At 40.9% G+C, this 18,924-nt stretch overlaps 3 protein-coding genes across 3 annotated transcripts; 2 read left to right on the forward strand and 1 right to left on the reverse strand.

Moving 5' to 3' along the window:
* The first annotated feature begins 3,602 nt into the window (after positions 1–3,602).
* Positions 3,603–4,487, forward strand: LOC137619089 (uncharacterized). Its single transcript, XM_068349281.1, has one exon. The coding sequence runs from the start codon at positions 3,603–3,605 to the stop codon at positions 4,485–4,487; it is 885 nt and encodes a 294-aa protein (XP_068205382.1).
* Positions 4,488–7,618: 3,131 nt separating this feature from the next.
* On the reverse strand, positions 7,619–13,261 carry LOC137619090 (uncharacterized). Its single transcript, XM_068349282.1, has 2 exons — positions 9,920–13,261; positions 7,619–9,823 (listed from the first exon to the last, which is right to left on the reverse strand). Exons 1-2 carry the CDS (start codon positions 13,259–13,261, stop codon positions 7,619–7,621), a joined length of 5,547 nt encoding a protein of 1,848 aa, XP_068205383.1.
* A 1,639-nt stretch (positions 13,262–14,900) lies between these two features.
* LOC137619091 (uncharacterized) lies at positions 14,901–15,617 on the forward strand. The gene has a single exon (XM_068349283.1). It carries the CDS (start codon positions 14,901–14,903, stop codon positions 15,615–15,617), a length of 717 nt encoding a protein of 238 aa, XP_068205384.1.
* Positions 15,618–18,924: the final 3,307 nt, after the last annotated feature.

Raw genomic sequence — 18,924 nt, forward strand, 5'->3', positions numbered from 1 at the left:
TTTTAGTTAGAGAAAAAGTATTGATAGCAGCAAGTCCCAGTAAGTAGGAGAGACTGGGAGAGGAGAGAAGGATTTTCAGTAGGAGATTATAGGAGTAGGTCTAAGCAAAGAGGCTTATCCCTGCTCTGTCGTTGGAATTGGAAAGAGCACACATGATGAGGTTAAAAGGATTAGGAGAATTATGTGTGCAGGGAGTAGGGGAGGAAGAAATGAGGTAGGAAAAACAAGAGCTGTTTCTTTAAGAGAACACGGCCAAGTAATAACGATTCTCCATTTAGGAATTAGGAATTAGGAAGGATAGAGAGGTTATGTATGCTGTAAGCAGGGGAGGCTTATCCCTGCTCTGTGGCTGGAAACTGGAGTTGTTGCAGGAGTTGCAGGAAGGTAGAGGTCGAGGATAAGGAAAGGACTCTAGTAAGGATCTGGAAGGTGATAGGTATGAGATCTTGCAAGGTGAGAGACTTAATTTATTGAGCCAAGGTTTGGGAAGGGAATGAGGATGAGGGTCGTTGCTGGTCCTTATGAGGAGCAGTTGAAGGTCGGTGCTGATCCTTATGAGGAACAGTTGCTGGTCGGTTCTGGTCCTTATGAGGAGCAGTTGCAGGTCGGTGCTGGTCCTTATGAGGAGCAGTTGCAGGTCGTTGCTGGTCCGTATTAGGAGCAGTTGCAGGTGCAGGCACAGGAACAGTAACTGGCTGACGCGGTCTTCTCTGGCGAGGAATTCTCTGTTCTTTAGGTGGTTGGATTGGAGCTGGTTTCTTTAGGTTTGGAGAGGATGTATTCTTCATAGCTGCTATCCTCTTGAGACGTTCTGGGCAGTGCTTATTCCAAGCATGGTGTGGCCTGGAACAATTAGGGCACTCAGTTGTGGTGTGTCGTCCTTCTTTGTGGGCCTTAATGAACACTTCTGTGCAATGTCGCTGGCTGCAGACACCACAGATGATGGGGCCTCTGCATTCTTCTTTATGATGTCCAAAGCGTTGGCATCTATAACATCAAAGGGGCTCAGGTGTGTATTCTTCAATGGGGAAAGTTCCCCAGACTCCTAAGTCCAGTTTGGAGGGAACTGGACCTATAAAGGTGGCAATGAGACATCAAACTGGAACGTCATCTTTGCTTGTGCAGCAAACAGCACAGTCAATGGTGCTGCACGACGTTACAATGGAGATAGGCATCGACACAGGATACCTGGTTATGACAGCTTTCTTCCCGATAAAAGCAGGATCCAGCAGTGTTAAAGTGGGGTTTTTCTGAAGGAATCTGGCTGTCTCAACGTCCTTGGGGTAGATGATAAGATCACCTTTTCTGTTAGGTCTTGCAGTGAGCTGCATGCCTGTCTTAGCAATCATGGCAGCAACAGAGGCATAGGAGAGCTCATTGTCCATTTGTGAAAGCTGAAACTTTGGCAGAGGCTTCTTTGGCTGCGTAGCTTGGATGTTATCTGCAACGGCAGTGGCTTCTTGCAGGAGTGTTTGAAGGCAATCTGTGCAGTTGCAGTCCGTGGCTTGTGGCCCCTTGTTCGGTCTCCATGGCTTTGGAGGACTTGGGCACGAGAGTTGACTGCTGTTGCACACGACTGCTGAGGAGTTGAAGGGACAGACAAGGATGAGTCTGTGCTCTCAGTCCTTGGAGTCACATTTGGCGATGATGGGGCTGGTACTGGCACTGGTGAAGAGTTTTCTGGAATCTTCCTTTTCTTGGGAAGGGGGTTAGTCCCTTCCTTGGCAGCTGCTTTCGCTTTCATTTCATTGTTGAACTTGTTAAGTTTGAAGGAGGCATCTCTGCAACCCCTACATTTACATCTGATATGGTGATTAAACACATCTTGGTCTATGGTTTCAGTGGTGTGTCTGGCGATGAGGTTAAGCAAGTAAGCACGGCGCTGCTGGTATGACACACAATTATCACAGTCACAGGCTAGGTCGTTGAAGTAGTCATCTCAATGTGTGTTGGCTTTTGAATAATATTTCCATCCCGAATCTCCAAGAATAGAAACGGACATTCTAGCGAAACTCTACGGGGATTTCAGTGAAATTTTCACACCGAGAGCTTGTCCAGGTGATGAACCTTGTGGATGTTCCCGATGAGAGTTTAGAGTTGTCGACGATCTCGAGTCCGAAACGAAACTGGGGGGAGGAGAGGCAGCAGGAGAGTCGGGAGACTTTTAGATACCAACAGGTGACATAAAATTTTATAATCTCAATTTTATGGTAATATTTTATCAATGTATTATATTATGATGTTTTCTTATGAGAAATCATAATGTTTGATCTTTTGATGTTATTCTATTTTGATTTTAGAAAAAGATAGTCATTATCAGTTATTGAATCTATATAATTACTGTACCCATTCTCGAAGGAAAATTTCTCCAACCTTGTCGGGAATTTTGAACTGATCATTCGAAAGTCCCGCCATTTAACTCCACAAACGTTACGTTAAATTGAGGGAAGGCTGGAAGATCTTGCGGGCGTTCCGACGAATGACTATGGTCCAATACGCGACAGTATTGGGGCCTAAAATTTAACCACCTGGTGGGGAAAGAGCGGGTGTTAAAGAAATTAAGTATTTGTAATTTATGAATCACGAATGTAATATCATGTTACTATACTACGATGAAAATGTCTTATGTATATGTTTAGAGCCAAAGACTCCCTAATTTAGTGAATTACAGCAAATTATGGCCTTTAGGCAAATCATTAAGCTCCCCCTTGTATCTAAAGTAAGACTTTAACAGTTTCTCAGTCTTGTGGTAGATAAAGACGCTTTAACAATCCCCGTATAACTTAATAATGTAAGAATTCACCCCCTTCTACCAAGGACACTTTAGTTAGCGCGGGAAATCGTAGTTTTCTTCGAAGCTGCGAGAGCTACGGTTGTTATCTTTGCCTAATATCCCCGAACAAGTAAGTTGTCTTCTATTGTTACGTCTCTGCTCCTTGTATAACCAGGTCGGTTTCCCCATAGTTTTTTGTAAGTGTGATGTGAATTTGTATCTGTATATATTTCAGTTATCCCAGTGATTGGGGATCATATTCATCCACTAAAATACGGTAGAAAACCTTGGTATGTGGTCTACCAAGGTATTTTGTTAAAATGGGGTGTATTTTGTTCTCTTTTTAAGTCCGAGCCCGTGTAATTGTTTCAGGTGAGATATTTCATTTATTAAGTAGTGTAAATGTTTTAGCATGTTATTCCCTTATCAAATAACTATTTTTGTAATAAAATTGTAAAGTGTAGCCGTATTTTATTCGATTCCTGGACGGTTTTGGGAGGCTTACCTCTTCAAGGTCTTGTTATCGGCCCTAACCATCGGGCCTAGAACTAATCATATAAAAGTCGAAGTGAAAATCACGACAACTGGTCCTTCGAACCGGATAACAAGTGCCTTCCAGAGCTAGAAAGGAATTCAGTAAAATATGAGCTTTTATGGTAACCCTAATAGGAGAGAGAGGGAGTGACGTAACAATTAAGGTCCTCAGCCTCCTGATGTGCAATCGACCACGTGTCTCTCTGGTTTTTTAGTGCCCTCATCTTTGTAACTTAAACCCAATTCGTTTCCTAGTTTGCCAAACTCTCCCGAAGTTAAAGTAAAGTTAGTCAAAATGGGGGTTGCCACGATCGTGCACATCAAGGCGTCGATGGGCCAAATAGTCAACTTGCTAAGTGAAAAACAACGCGCATTAATTGAGACATACTCTGAGTCCGTTTACCAGAATCTGGTCACAGAATTGCAGGAAGAGGTCAGACAGCTGAGAGAGCTATACAAAAATCAGTATGTCAAACTAGAACCTAGTTTGGAAGCCCGAATCAGGCACACGTTGGGTGAAGCTACGCGAGCTTCTACCCTTCTATACAATCGTATTGATAGAGTGAAAAGCACTCCAACGAGGAATGTTGCCCTACCCAAGTTGAAACCGCTGCCTCTCCCCACGTTTGAAGGGGAAGTGCAGGAATACGCTTCGTACCGTGAGCTCTTTACGATACATGTAGATCGAAGAGCCGATTTAGATGATGTATCTAAATTTACATATTTGTTGGGGACATTAGGCAAGGAGCCGCTTAGAATAGTGAAATCTTTAAGTGTAACCGCCGCGAACTATAAAATAGCGTTAGATCTTCTAGATAAACAGTATGGCAATGTACATCAGACACTCGTGATTTTGCACCAAAAATTAGCTAACATCTTTGTGCCGTCACTAGATCCTGTAGAGCTCAAAAGGTTCTGTTTCGAGTTAACAATCATAATTGAACAAAGTAAAAGGCTAAGTAAAGATGATATAGGCCCGGGCATGGTCATGAGCCTCATAAACCAAAAACTATCAGAGGGAAAGCTCTACAGAAAAGTGGTCGAGCATCTAAGAAAATGTGATTACACGTTAGACGTGTTCTTTGAAGCAATAGATTTCATTATAAGAATGCTCGAAGACGATGCATTGCAAAGAGGCGATAGACTTCAGCATGATAAAAGACCAGAGAGCAGTGTATGAGCGAAATCCAAACCCGTCCACAATAATTCTTGCCCATTTTGTAGCGAATGGCACCCGCCTCACGGATGTCGCCAAATAACTGACGTGGCTGCTAGATGTCGCATTTTACTTAAAAGGGGCCTCTGTTTTCAATTGTACAAAGTCTGGTCATCTCAAACTCTTGCAAAAATTGTAATGCCAACCACCACACTGCACTTTGCGATGATTACAATGCGGGAAAACGACCGCAATCGATCCCAAGTAGTAGCAATACTCAGTCAACAACATCCCGCCCCGTAGTGGATGCGATGCCTCAACAGCACGAAACTGCCCCCCATCCATCCAAGGCTAAAGTGGAATCTAAACCATGCAAAAGCGCAAAGATCGCACAGAAGTCCGATGTGGACCTCCCATGCACCCTCTTGCCAACGGCTATGGCCGAAATCCATCAGAAACAAAGTAACAAGCGAGTCCGCCTATTCCTCGACTCAGGAAGCCAAAGTAGATTCATATCAGCGAAAATCGCGAGTCAATTAGGCCTACCGGTGGTAGGACGGGTAGCATTGAATATAGCTCCGTTTGGCTCCGCAGAAATAAGCGGACAATACGATGTAGTGAGTTGTAGGGTTGAGATGAGAAAAAGAACCGTGCGAAGGAAGCTAGTGGCACACGAAAACGTGGGCATCCCAATACATAACGCTGGTTATTTAAAGGTCAGACAGCATCTGTTGAGTAAGGGAGTCATGTTAGCCGATCCAGAAAACGAGTCCGATGTGCTGAAAAATGTCCGCATATTAGTAAGGGCTGATTATTTTATTATAGGTGTAGAGAGGATGGATAGGATCAGTCTTTTCCTGACACATAATGGTATGTCGCCATATGGGAAGGTGCCGCAGTGGCTATTGCAAGGGGAAAGGATTGAACAGGTAAAAACGCTTAGAGTGTGCAAAATCGCGAATGAACCATACCAGTTTGACGTAGATGAGCGGTGACATTTGGACCGTGTTGGTATCCCCCCATCTGAGCAATACACTGTTCGCGAGGCAGAAGCCATGCGAAAGGTGTCGCAAAGTGTTGTGAAGAAACCTGAGGGATATAAGGTTAGCCTACCATTCGGGTCGGATGCTAGGCCAGATACGAACTATCGAAATGCTATAGCGCAGTTAGAGTCATTTCAAACTAAGTTCAGAAAGGATGGGGAATATTTTGATCATTACCAGGGAGTGATAGATAAATATCTTGAAGCGGGTTTTATATCTGAAGTGAAAGAACCCAATGTGGAAGGTTATTATATGCCGCACTTTGGAATCAGGAAAGATAGCCGCACAACCAATCTTAGAATCGTGTTCAATGCCTCGGCGAAATCCAAGGGTAGTAAGTCATTGAATTAATGCCTCTTACCTGGCCCCATTCTGGTAGAATTAGCGTATCATTTGATCATAAGGTTCAGGTTGAACCAATATGCTATGTTAGCTGACATAAGCAAAGCCTTCCATCGTGTCTTGTTGGATCCTCGTGATGCCAAATACACTCGATTTCTGTGGCGCGAGGCAGCAGGTCGCCTTTAGAGTCGTGGTGTTCGGCATCACAGTGAGTCCGTTTTTGTTACAACAAGTTTTAAATTATCATTTCAAAGGGGAAGGTAGGCCAGATTTGGTGAAGTCTTTCTATGTGGATAATTATCTGGCCACTTTCGAAGATCTAGAGAGCATGAGGCAGGAGCATGAGTCTGTCAATAAAATCTTAAAAGGGGCGGGTATGCCCTTAGAAGGATGGGCGTCCAATCACTTAGCCTTCGATAGCGAGAAACAGTGGAGTGAGCCTATGAGTGTGAACGTGCTTGGGCTGCGATGGGCCCGGGACGTAGACAGATTGTGTGTGAAAGAAAGTAAGAGAATCTGTGAATTGGGGTAGGGATGTATAAAAATGAGGTTTTTATACAGATTTAATGATAAGGTAACTCATTAAATTTATGAGTTAATATAGGGTATAGTAAATAATAAAGTATAAGTTACAATGAATTTAATTGTAATGTATATACTCGAACCAAAAATAAACTTCTGAATGACAAACACTTGACGTGAACCATAAGGATAGAAAGTGAGTACTTGGGCTGCATCATCCGGAGGCCAATGAAATGAATCCGAAAGTATACACACATCTGAAATAGTGAACAAGAGGAAATCTTAAGATTTCAGGTATGAACAGAATCGGACACAACTACCCCAATGAAATAACAGCCCAAAAATAATCAAGTAAAATGTAAAGTATATTTCTATCCCAGTAAACAAACCGTCAAAATAATAATAAGATCACTCAGAATTCAATACACTTAAATAGTAAATTGATTAATGAAATACAAACAAAGTAACTATAAGTATAAACAAGTATGTAATGTAAGTATAGGTAAGGTACGTATAATTTGGGTAAATATAAGTAATAACACTTATCACACAAGCATCGATTAAAGCTGCAGGAATAAAAATCAAGATCTGGACAGTTTAAAACAAAGAAAAAATAGCTTTTCTCTTACCCTGTTTATAGTGTAATTTAGGAGATAGGTAGGCGGGTTCTCCTTTGGCAGGTCCGGGTCCAATGGTATTTTGAAAGAATTATTCCATATTTGTGTGACACCTGATCGTGATGCAAATGATAAGATCCATAGGTCACTAAATAACTTCAAAGATTAATCCACTGTAAGTATGACTGGAACTTCTACTGCAGACTGCTGCTGTTCAAGTTCTTGACAGCTACTCTTCTTGACAGGTACTATCGGTTCTCCGTCACTCAGTAAACCAAGAAAACGTTTTCCGCATTAAAATTGGTGGTTTGTTTACGGCAGTAACCATTTAAAAGGATTAGACGAGAAAAGCTATTTATAAAATGTACGTTAACTTTAAAATTGACTAATTAAGTAATTACAAAGTTAAAGTACTTTAATACTGATGCCGTAGTGATAATGTATATTTTTTCTTTAATAACTAGTAAAATTAAAAGAAAAATACATATTTTTCTACACTCCAGGGGAGAGATTTTGATTTAGTATGAAATCAAAAGTATGTAATGTAAATGTATTTACACGAAAATTACCCAAAAATAAAAATCAACCCAAGGAATCCAAATAAAACAATATTAACAGTAATGAAAAATCCCTAATCAGATTCAGCCAAAATTTGGTGAATTTTGGCAGCCCCCTGTATAGCTGCTTTTCTTTTAGGACGTGATGATACAATATGAACATTCTTAGTGTCAGGTACACCTTGCTTCTCATCATCGCTTGGGACTGACAAAAGAGGAATTATAGAACTAGAGTGCCGTTTTAATATTTCTCCAGTTTTCCCTTTAAAGACTTTCACAGCCGTAACTTCATTGTTTATATTTTTTACAATTTCCTTAATGCGTCCCATTGGATAATTACAGGGTTTAGCTAAGGGTTCCTTCAAAAGTACTATATCTCCAACTTTAAGTTCTTTATGTTGAACGGGCTTGTATCGGTCTTTTTTATTTACGGCTTGATATATCAGATTCCCAACAAATTCTTCATTGTATATTTTAATAAGATTATGTCGTACATTTTGCAGTTTCAGTAATGATGAAGGAATCTGATCTGCATTGAATTCTGGATCGGCATCTGTTGGGCCTTGTAGTTGAGGGATTATATTGATGGAAACCAATTCTCTGCCATGAATCAACATCTCTGGGGTAATGATTTCTGGAATGCTCTCTCCTGAAGAGTCCCTAAGAGACTCTTTAAATGAAATTGGCCTTCTGTTCACCAAATGTTTAGTTTTGTGAACAATAAAATCAAAATCCCGAAGGGGAAGAATATTATTGCGCATTGCTCCAAATAATAAGCGCTTGGTTAGTTTCACACAAGACTCTACTAACGAGCCGATTTGATTACATCCTTTGTAATATTGCTCAAATTTAAAGGATTTAATTCCATGTTCCTGTAAATATGCATTTGTCTCGTAATCGCTCAAGAAACTAGAGATCTGATTTGCACCAGCAACGAATTGCGATCCCAAATCAGACAGACATAAGGAAGGAATACCAAATTCATATGTATGAAGTTGTAATGCTCTAATAAATTCCTCTGAAGTTAAATCCATACAAATTTTCAAGTTAATAGCCCGGGACCACAGACACGTAATACATAACAGCCATACCTTGACAGTATTTCCTTGATCATTCTTTATTTTAAATGGACCCATATGATCAATGAAAATCTGTCTATACGGTATGTTTTCAGGATTAATCCTGAACTCTGGGTAATGACTTTGATTTAATTTGATTACCCTCTCATTTAATCTCTTACAAGTAATGCAGTTTGACAGAACTTTCTTCACAGCCGAGTATATATGGGTAATCCAAAAGTTTCTTCTAAGTTCCGCCAACAAAGGATAACAACCAGCATGTGAGAGCTTCACGTGCAATTCCCTTATAATCAGAGGAACCAACATACTGTCCTTCGATAGTAGTAAAGGATAGTTGAATTTGTTAAGATGTTGGACTTCCTTCAATCTTCGGCATTTACTTTTTACCTTCACCATGCCATCCGAATCAAGAAACAAGTTCAACTGTGCAACAATGTTAGGCAGATTCTTCAACTGCTTCTGTTTTGAGTGAAAATAATCAAAGACATCTGGGAAGTGAATATCTTGATCCCTGATTATAATCTGCCTACAAGCTTCATCATAAAAGTTAAAACCTTCATCTTCAACTTCAAAATGATCTAGAGCTGGATGTTTACTTTTAAACTTAGATTTCAAAATGCTGCAGAACCTGAGCACCACCTCATGCACTCTCACAGCCTTCTCAAAACTAGAAACCCTATTAAAAGGGAAAAGATGTTCCGAGCCCACATGCGGAGGTGAACAAGCACTACCACAATTTGTCTCCACATTATGCACTCGTTTTGATTCAAATAATCCAGGTATGATGAAAGACAATGTGCTGTCACTACAGATCACATTGCTTTCGCTCTCTGTAATGAACTTAGGACCAGTTATATAGTTTGTTTTCATTAGCTGCCTAAAGGATAAAGGTCTGGTGATGCAGTCTGCTGGATTATCTTCTCCAGACACAAAAGAAAATTTCATACAAGTATCCTCACACAGCTTATTGATATACTCTAACCTATTGAGTATAAAGGGTTGCTTTTTTTGTAGTTTGTCAAGTTTCAAGGCGTAAGACTGCAGCCAGGTCAGTACCACCAAACTGTCAGAGTAGACCTCGCATCCAACTATCTCAATAGGATCAATGCAACCAAATCCTGAAAGTTCATTCTTCAAATCCTGTACAGTTTCTACAGTTAAAGCAAGAGCTTGTAATTCCAAGCTTGGTATGGATTTTGACTACAATTGTTTACTCACCAGTTTATTTCTTGCTAAAATAAAGTAGATCTTATTTGTATTTATGTTATACAGATACACTGCAGCGCCAAACAGAACCTTACTACTATCAGCAAACCCAACCAATTTATATTGGTCAGTACGAGCACCAAAATTCCGTGGGAACTCTACAGAAGGTGCAGCATTGGCCTGCTTGCAGATATTCTTCCATTCATTGATCAAAGGAGCAGTAAGCTTTTCATCCCAATCTATTTCTGGTCTACACTGCAATCTGTGTAGAAACAATCTGGCTCGATTCAGTATAGGTCCATTGAAATTAAGAAGATCGAACTGTGAAGCTATAGTAGATAAAACTTGTCTTTTTGTTGATGAATTTATATCCAGTTGTATGGGTTTTGTAGACAATGTATCACTCATTCGATCCCACTCAAGTCCCAGCAGTTTACTTTTTGTCGGAGTCTCTGTTTCCTGAATTTTGTCAATTTCTTTCTGTAATGACATGTCATTTGATAAAAACTGCTGAAGTGAAAACTTATATGGACTGAAAATATCCTCCAACATGGTATACATCCACAACAAACAATCAGACGTTTCTGCTGTAAATGCACAGTTGTCCATATAAGACAACTGATAAATGGTTCTCTTGAGTTTCATCAATGGAAAAGAATCATTGGTAGAATCCAGTATCAATATCTTGTATAACCCAAGCATTAATAATGCAGGTGAACATCTAAGCCCAAAAGGAAGTCTACTATTCTTATAGCCAATAATTGAAAAATCTGCCTCTTCAAGATTTCTAAACCATAAAAAACAAAGGCGATTTTGGTCGGCTTCCTCAAGACCTATATTGTTGAATGCCTTCTTTATATCAAAGCAACACAATTTGCTTCCGAATCTCAAATTAATAATGGAAGTGGAGAGTTTCTGATTTAATGTGTGACCTGCATGCATAGTTTGATTGTGATTCATACTTCCTTTGTCACTCAAATTGGACAGGAACACAACCCTACATTTTGTGGTCTCACGATCAGGCTTAAAAATGCCCATAAAAGGCATGAAACTGGACTCTGGATGCTCCTTCTTGAATTTATCAAGATTTTCAATTCTCTCAATTATACCAGCATGTGCTTGCTCTTTAAATACCATATTAATCTGCTTCAGTTTATCATCTAAATTTCCTTGAAATTTTCTTTGCAAGCCTGACAGTATTTTCTCTGATATATTGAAGTTATGTCCCAAAAGGTGAGAAACTCTAGGGTTCCAGAGTAATGGCATTACCAGCCTCCCTTCACTATTCCTTGCAGTTTTCTCTAAAACGTAATTGACCAACTGAGTATGGATTTCAACAGTTTCAGAGTATATTGAAGTCTCTCTATCTAATGCTTCGTCACAAACAGAATCAAGTACATCCTTTTCAATATCAACTAACCCACTGACTTCATCATCCTCTCCTTCCAAAACAAATGATTCATTTCTTATCTCGATTTTACCAAAATCTATATTAGAGGTTTGATAAAACTTAGCTTCTTTTGAAGGCAGGTAGTCTGGGGTTCTATTAGTTGTCGAAATGTAGGAAGACGACGAGACTTCAGGGGCATATGGTAAATAAGGCAGATCATGTAAAATAGTCTCGGTTGCTCCCTTTAAAACTACACCATGAGGAGTTCTTGAACATATAGATTTCTCTCCGAATACAATTTCAGTCTCAGGTATGCAATAGCTGGATTTTGATCCCAAAATAAGCTGAATATCAGAAATATCTTCTGAACCATCCAAAAGTCTTGTATCTGCCAATTTATATCCTTTTGACAGAAATCCATTCACAACTCTGTTCAACTTGGGAAGATTCAAAGTAATATTTATATTTGGAAGGCACAATGCATAAATGACTCTTGAATCCCTGTCAAATTTCATTTCCACCTCAACAATTTTGGTGTCATAACTTCTAGGGACATTGATACCATTCACAGTAAGTTTAACACACTCTCGTATGACTGGTAGATTCAATCTGCTTGCCAACTCTTCAGATATAAAATTGGATTGACATCCACTGTCTTTCATACAACGCACATTGGATCCATTTATGTTACACGTGAAGGTTGGAAGAATCGTATCTCCCTCACTTGAGTTATTCAAAGCCTCTGTAATAGTAGTAATGTTATTCTGGGATCTTTCCATAGGATTTTTCGCCTTTGTGTCTTTCTTGTCCTTGTATTTTTCATGGAACTTTTTCTTGTTAAGGTCCAGATTCTTTTTACCCATGTCATTGGATTGATTTTCCCCTGGATGAGTGCACAAGTAATTCCAATGAAAACCTTTGCAATTTGCACACCGATATCTAAATTTGTATCTGCACTTTTCAGTAGAATGTGATGCCAGGCCACATCTAGTACATCCATCGATACTCTTCAATTTCTCGACTTTGGAAACAGGAGAAATAAAGTTCGTACAATCTCTGATGTTATGGCTAGCCTTTTCTTGGACTGTGCTACACAAGGAGCATGGATAACATTTTGCTGTAGCTCCACTAGTTCCCTCTGGTGTGAAGTTCACATTTATTGCCATATCCACAGAATGATCTGTTACTTTCACTTTCTTCTTATGGTGACTGTATCTTGTGCAGGCAGTGAAGAAATTATCACTAATCTCTTCAATTGAAGGCCATGTATGGTTAGTAATATTTATCAGTAATTCCCTGAACTTTTCATTCAAACCTGTCCACACAAAGTATTGCAAAATATAATCAATAGAAATATTCAACTTACGGACATTCTCTATTATACCTTTAACTTTGGATACATATTCAAATGGGTCATCACATTTGTCCAAGTTTAGCTCAGATAGCTGCTTGATGGTGCTGAATTTCTGAACGTCTGGAGAAGCAAGTGCCTTTTCTAAGAGCTCCTTTGCTTTACTATATCCTTGGTTATGAGACTCCAAGGAATCTATCAAAACCAAGGCTCTTCCAGATATCTGCTGCTTTAGGAGCAAAAGCTTTTCGTAGTCAGAGTATTCATACCTGTTTATAACTGCCTCAAACTGAGATAGAAATTTGGTTAGATCTTCGTTCTCTTGACCAGAGTATCGAGGTAAAGGAGCTGTTGGTCTCTTCAAAAGGGGAAGAGCTGGAGTAGGGGGTGATGGTGTAGTCGGTACAGGCGATTGGAGCTTAAATAAAGACGAACGTAGTTTGTCTTGATAATTTTCACAGGCCTCCAATTCTTCCATTAGTTCACTTTCGTTTTCTTCAGAACTCCATTTAATACCCTGTATTTGAAGATCCAAATCCTTCAAACGTGCCATGTGGTCAGTCAACTTAGACTCAAGTGCTAGCTTATCTGAAGCATCAAGTAAGATGAACTGATCACGTTGATTAAAAGACTCCGTAACAGACTTTCTTACAAACTTCCGAGAAGTTATTAATCTCTTCAGTTCAGTCATCTTGACTAATATATAAGTAACAATAACAACAGATCAGATTAAAACAATAACTTGCAGTACTAATACAAGCAGAAGTGTATAAACAGTAATCACAAAAGTAACTTAAAGTAATTTTTATGTAAATTATCACCATGGACCCTAAACCTACCTCCGGGAAACACAGCCACCCACTCAACTTCCAGATCCTGTCACGGTCGCCATGTATAAAAATGAGGTTTTTATACAGATTTAATGATAAGGTAACTCATTAAATTTATAAGTTAATATAGGGTATAGTAAATAATAAAGTATAAGTTACAATGAATTTAATTTTAATGTATATACTCGAACCAAAAATAAACTTCTGAATGACAAACACTTGACGTGAACCATAAGGATAGAAAGTGAGTACTTGGGCTGCATCATCCGGAGGCCAATGAAATGAATCCGAAAGTATACACACATCTGAAATAGTGAACAAGAGGAAATCTTAAGATTTCAGGTATGAACAGAATTGGACACAACTACCCCAATGAAATAACAGCCCAAAAATAATCAAGTAAAATGTAAAGTATATTTCTATCCCAGTAAACAAACCGTCAAAATAATAATAAGATCACTCAGAATTCAATACACTTAAATAGTAAATTGATTAATGAAATACAAACAAAGTAACTATAAGTATAAACAAGTATGTAATGTAAGTATAGGTAAGGTACGTATAATTTGGGTAAATATAAGTAATAACACTTATCACACAAGCATCGATTAAAGCTGCAGGAATAAAAATCAAGATCTGGACAGTTTAAAACAAAGAAAAAATAGCTTTTCTCTTACCCTGTTTATAGTGTAATTTAGGAGATAGGTAGGCGGGTTCTCCTTTGGCAGGTCCGGGTCCAATGGTATTTTGAAAGAATTATTCCATATTTGTGTGACACCTGATCGTGATGCAAATGATAAGATCCATAGGTCACTAAATAACTTCAAAGATTAATCCACTGTAAGTATGACTGGAACTTCTACTGCAGACTGCTGCTGTTCAAGTTCTTGACAGCTACTCTTCTTGACAGGTACTATCGGTTCTCCGTCACTCAGTAAACCAAGAAAACATTTTCCGCATTAAAATTGGTGGTTTGTTTACGGCAGTAACCATTTAAAAGGATTAGACGAGAAAAGCTATTTATAAAATTTACGTTAACTTTAAAATTGACTAATTAAGTAATTACAAAGTTAAAGTACTTTAATACTGATGCCGTAGTGATAATGTATATTTTTTCTTTAATAACTAGTAAAATTAAAAGAAAAATACATATTTTTCTACAAGGGATGGGTACCTACGAAGCGTAGGGTACTTTCCCTGTTGGTCTCAATTTACGTTCCGATAGGTTTGATAAGCCCATTATTTGTAAGAGGAAAACTTTTCCTCCAACAACTATGGGAGCATGATGTGGGTTGGGATGATGTGTGAAAAAGAGAGAAAGCTAGAGAAGCGAGTTAGTTGTTGAGTGATTTGAAAGCAGTGAGCAACATCACCTTTCCAAGAACGATAGGTAAGAAAGGTTTAGCATTCCATATATTCACCGATGCCAGCAGTAAGGTTTACGGCGCAGTGGCATATACTAGAGACAACTGCAATCAGGTAAGCCAAATAACTAGTAAAATGAGGATCACTCCGAAGGGGATAAACAAATTTACAATTCCCAAGCTAGAACTGTTAGCATTGTTGTTAGGCTGCAGATTAGCAAAGACCCTCAATGAGCTGATAGAGCCACGAGAGATAGTCATGTGGACTGACAGTAAGGTCACGTTGGCATGGGTAGCATCTCCCGATGCCAAGGAGCACAAGAACATCTTTATATCTAACCGAGTGGCGGAGATTGTTTTTCTTCAGCAGGTTTGTCGATTCAGTTTGAACCATGTCCCCAGTAAACAGAATCCTGCAGATGTCCTGTCCAGAGGTGCAACGACGCAACAACTGCTAGATAACTCTCTTTGGATGAACGGTCCAGAATTCCTCAGGACCACGGGAAAGCCTGTTCCTTGCAAGGAGGAAGATCCAACCCATGAAAACACCTTAGTGGCGGCAGTACAAGAACTGAGGGAGGAAATGAGTCCTGTCCCCCCAGGAGAGATATGGGAAATTTTACAAAGGGAAGTAGAATTCCAGTTCTTGTTGAGAGTTGCTAGGGTAATCAAAAGGTTTACCAAAATAAAACGGCATCCGTTCAGTATTGTTGTCAAACTAGAGCAAAAACTTTATTTGCCTACAGTTTATGCTTACTTAGAGGGCGGAGTCAGACCCACTCGTGAAGTTGCTAATTTTGTCAGACAATTAAATCTAGTATTAATAGATAGTCTTATTTGTACTAGGGGATAAGTGTCTCAAGTAGAGGAAACCAATCAGTTAATTTTTTGGCCAACCAAAGGGCACTTAGTCAGGATTTATTTAAGATATTTACACCATTTGCACTTACATTATGGTGTGAATACACTAATAGGTATCTTTCGACAGAAATGCTGGGCGGCGGGTCTACGTTCCATTGCGAAGCGGACCGTGCGACAATGTCCAGAATGCGTGCTAGCCTTCCAGCCTCTGTTGAGACAGCCACCACCACCCCCTCTACCGAAGGAGAGGACCACCCTCACAAAACCCTTTACAGCAGTCAGAGTGGACCACACAGCTGCCATACAGACTGAAACGCGGCCAGGCTACATACTGATCATGACATGCATGGCCAGCAGGGCCGTGTACATCGATTTCTGCCCCTCCCTGGAAGCGGAAGAATTTGTCTTAGCCCTAAGACAATTTTGCGCCACCCACGGTGCCCCGTCGTTCATCACGTCTGGTAATCATCAAACGTTCAAGACTGCCAGCAACCTCCTTCAGGGACTCTATGAAGAGGATGAAGTCCAGCAATTCCTGAGGAGAACGGGCATAAACTGGCGATTTCAGACACCCCGTGCACCTTGGAAAGGTGGGTTCTTCGAGCGCCTGATCGTAGTAACAAAGCGGACCCTCCAAATAGCCCTCGGAAAGAAGTACCTACCAGACGCTCACGTACTAACCCTTGTGAAAGAAGCAGAGGCAGTGGTGAATAATCGGCCGCTTATGTGCAGCGGCGACAATTGCGAGGATGAAGTCCTCACTCCCTCCCATCTGCTGAGAGGACACCCAGTCCACCTCATGGCACCGATCTTGCCGGACGACCACCTCAACGCGACCTTCACCTCCTGGAGGCTACGTGATCGCTACCTAAAGCTGACAGACTCTTTGAAAGCTTTCTGAGAGGTGTGGAGAAAGGAATATTTGAGTGCCCTGAGAGCCCGGCACGACTGTCGGTCTGGGAAACCCTCCAAGCTGCACCCTGGAGACGTCGTGCTGGTTAAGCAAGAAAATAAAAAAAGAGCTACGTGGCCCCTTGGACGTGTTGTGGAGACATATCTTGACGATGACGGAGTCGTGCGTTCGGCCAAAGTGTTGTTCGAGGGTGTCGAGTCACTGCGAGCTGTTAGCCACCTAGTTCCCCTGGATCCTCGTGATGCCAAATACACTCGATTTCTGTGGCGCGAGGCAGCAGGTCGCCTTTAGAGTCGTGGTGTTCGGCATCACAGTGAGTCCGTTTTTGTTACAACAAGTTTTAAATTATCATTTCAAAGGGGAAGGTAGGCCAGATTTGGTGAAGTCTTTCTATGTGGATAATTATCTGGCCACTTTCGAAGATCTAGAGAGCATGAGGCAGGAGCATGAGTCTGTCAATAAAATCTTAAAAGGGGCGGGTATGCCCTTAGAAGGATGGGCGTCCAATCACTTAGCCTTCGATAGCGAGAAACAGTGGAGTGAGCCTATGAGTGTGAACGTGCTTGGGCTGCGATGGGCCCGGGACGTAGACAGATTGTGTGTGAAAGAAAGTAAGAGAATCTGTGAATTGGGGTAGGGATGGGTACCTACGAAGTGTAGGGTACTTTCCCTGTTGGTCTCAATTTACGTTCCGATAGGTTTGATAAGCCCATTATTTGTAAGAGGAAAACTTTTCCTCCAACAACTATGGGAGGATGACGTGGGTTGGGATGATGTGTGAAAAAGAGAGAAAGCTAGAGAAGCGAGTGAGTTGTTGAGTGATTTGAAAGCAGTGAGCAACATCACCTTTCCAAGAACGATAGGTAAGAAAGGTTTAGCATTCCATATATTCACCGATGCCAGCAGTAAGGTTTACGGCGCAGTGGCATATACTAGAGACAACTGCAATCAGGTAAGCCTAATAACTAGTAAAATGAGGATCACTCTGAAGGGGATGAACAAATTGACAATTCCCAAGCTAGAACTGTTAGCATTGTTGTTAGTCTGCAGATTAGCAAAGACCCTCAATGAGCTGATAGAGCCACGAGAGATAGTCATGTGGACTGACAGTAAGGTCACGTTGGCATGGGTAGCATCTCCCGATGCCAAGGAGCACAAGAACATCTTTATATCTAACCGAGTGGCGGAGATTGTTTTTCTCCGGCAGGTTTGTCGATTCAGTTTGAACCATGTCCCCAGTAAACAGAATCCTACAGATGTCCTGTCCAGAGGTGCAACGACGCAACAACTGCTAGATAACTCTCTTTGGATGAACGGTCCAGAATTCCTCAGGACCACGGGAAAGCCTGTTCCTTGCAAGGAGGAAGATCCAACCCATGAAAACACCGTAGTGGCGGTGGTACAAGAACTGAGGGAGGAAATGAGTCCTGTCCCCCCAGGAGAGATATGGGAAATTTTACAAAGGGAAGTAGAATTCCAGTTCTTGCTGAGAGTTGCTAGGGTAATCAAAAGGTTTACCAAAATAAAACGGCATCCGTTCAGTATTGTTGTCCAACTAGAGCAAAAACTTTATTTGCCTACAGTTTATGCTTACTTAGAGGGCGGAGTCAGACCCACTCGTGAAGTTGCTAATTTTGTCAGACAATTGAATCTAGTATTAATAGATAGTCTTATTTGTACTAGGGGATAAGTGTCCTAAGTAGAGGAAACCAATCAGTTAATTTTCTTGCCAACCAAAGGGCACTTAGTCAGGATTTATTTAAGATATTTACACCATTTGCACTTACATTATGGTGTGAATACACTAATGGGTATCTTTCGACAGAAATGCTGGGCGGCGGGTCTACGTTCCATTGCAAGCGGACCGTGCGACAATGTCCAGAATGCGTGCTAGCCTTCCAGCCTCTGTTGAGACAGCCACCACCACCCCCTCTACCGAAGGAGAGGACCACCCTCACAAAACCCTTTACAGCAGTCAGAGTGGACCACACAGCTGCCATACAGACTGAAACGCGGCCAGGCTACATACTGATCATGACATGCATGGCCAGCAGGGCCGTGTACATCGATTTCTGCCCCTCCCTGGAAGCGGAAGAACTTGTCTTAGCCCTAAGACAATTTTGCGCCACCCACGGTGCCCCGTCGTTCATCACGTCTGGTAATCATCAAACGTTCAAGACTGCCAGCAACCTCCTTCAGGGACTCTATGAAGAGGATAAAGTCCAGCAATTCCTGAGGAGAACAGGCATAAACTGGCGATTTCAGACACCCCGTGCACCTTGGAAAGGTGGGTTCTTCGAGCGCCTGATCGTAGTAACAAAGCGGACCCTCCAGATAGCCCTCGGAAGGTGTCCTCGGGTATCGCCTCGAGAACATAATCTGCTTT

This window comes from Palaemon carinicauda, chromosome 25, assembly GCF_036898095.1.
Source record: "Palaemon carinicauda isolate YSFRI2023 chromosome 25, ASM3689809v2, whole genome shotgun sequence".
Classification (NCBI taxonomy): domain Eukaryota; kingdom Metazoa; phylum Arthropoda; class Malacostraca; order Decapoda; family Palaemonidae; genus Palaemon; species Palaemon carinicauda.

Bases quoted from the DNA above. Each gene is read 5' to 3' on its own strand.
- LOC137619090 (XM_068349282.1), bottom strand. From the start codon at position 13,261: ATGACTGAACTGAAGAGATTAATAACTTCTCGGAAGTTTGTAAGAAAG. The intron at 9,824-9,919 runs GTTCTGTTTGGC...AAACAATTGTAG, and splicing joins GGTTTGCTGATAGTAGTAAG to TCAAAATCCATACCAAGCTT.
- LOC137619091 (XM_068349283.1), top strand. From the start codon at position 14,901: ATGAGGATCACTCCGAAGGGGATAAACAAATTTACAATTCCCAAGCTA.
- LOC137619089 (XM_068349281.1), top strand. From the start codon at position 3,603: ATGGGGGTTGCCACGATCGTGCACATCAAGGCGTCGATGGGCCAAATA.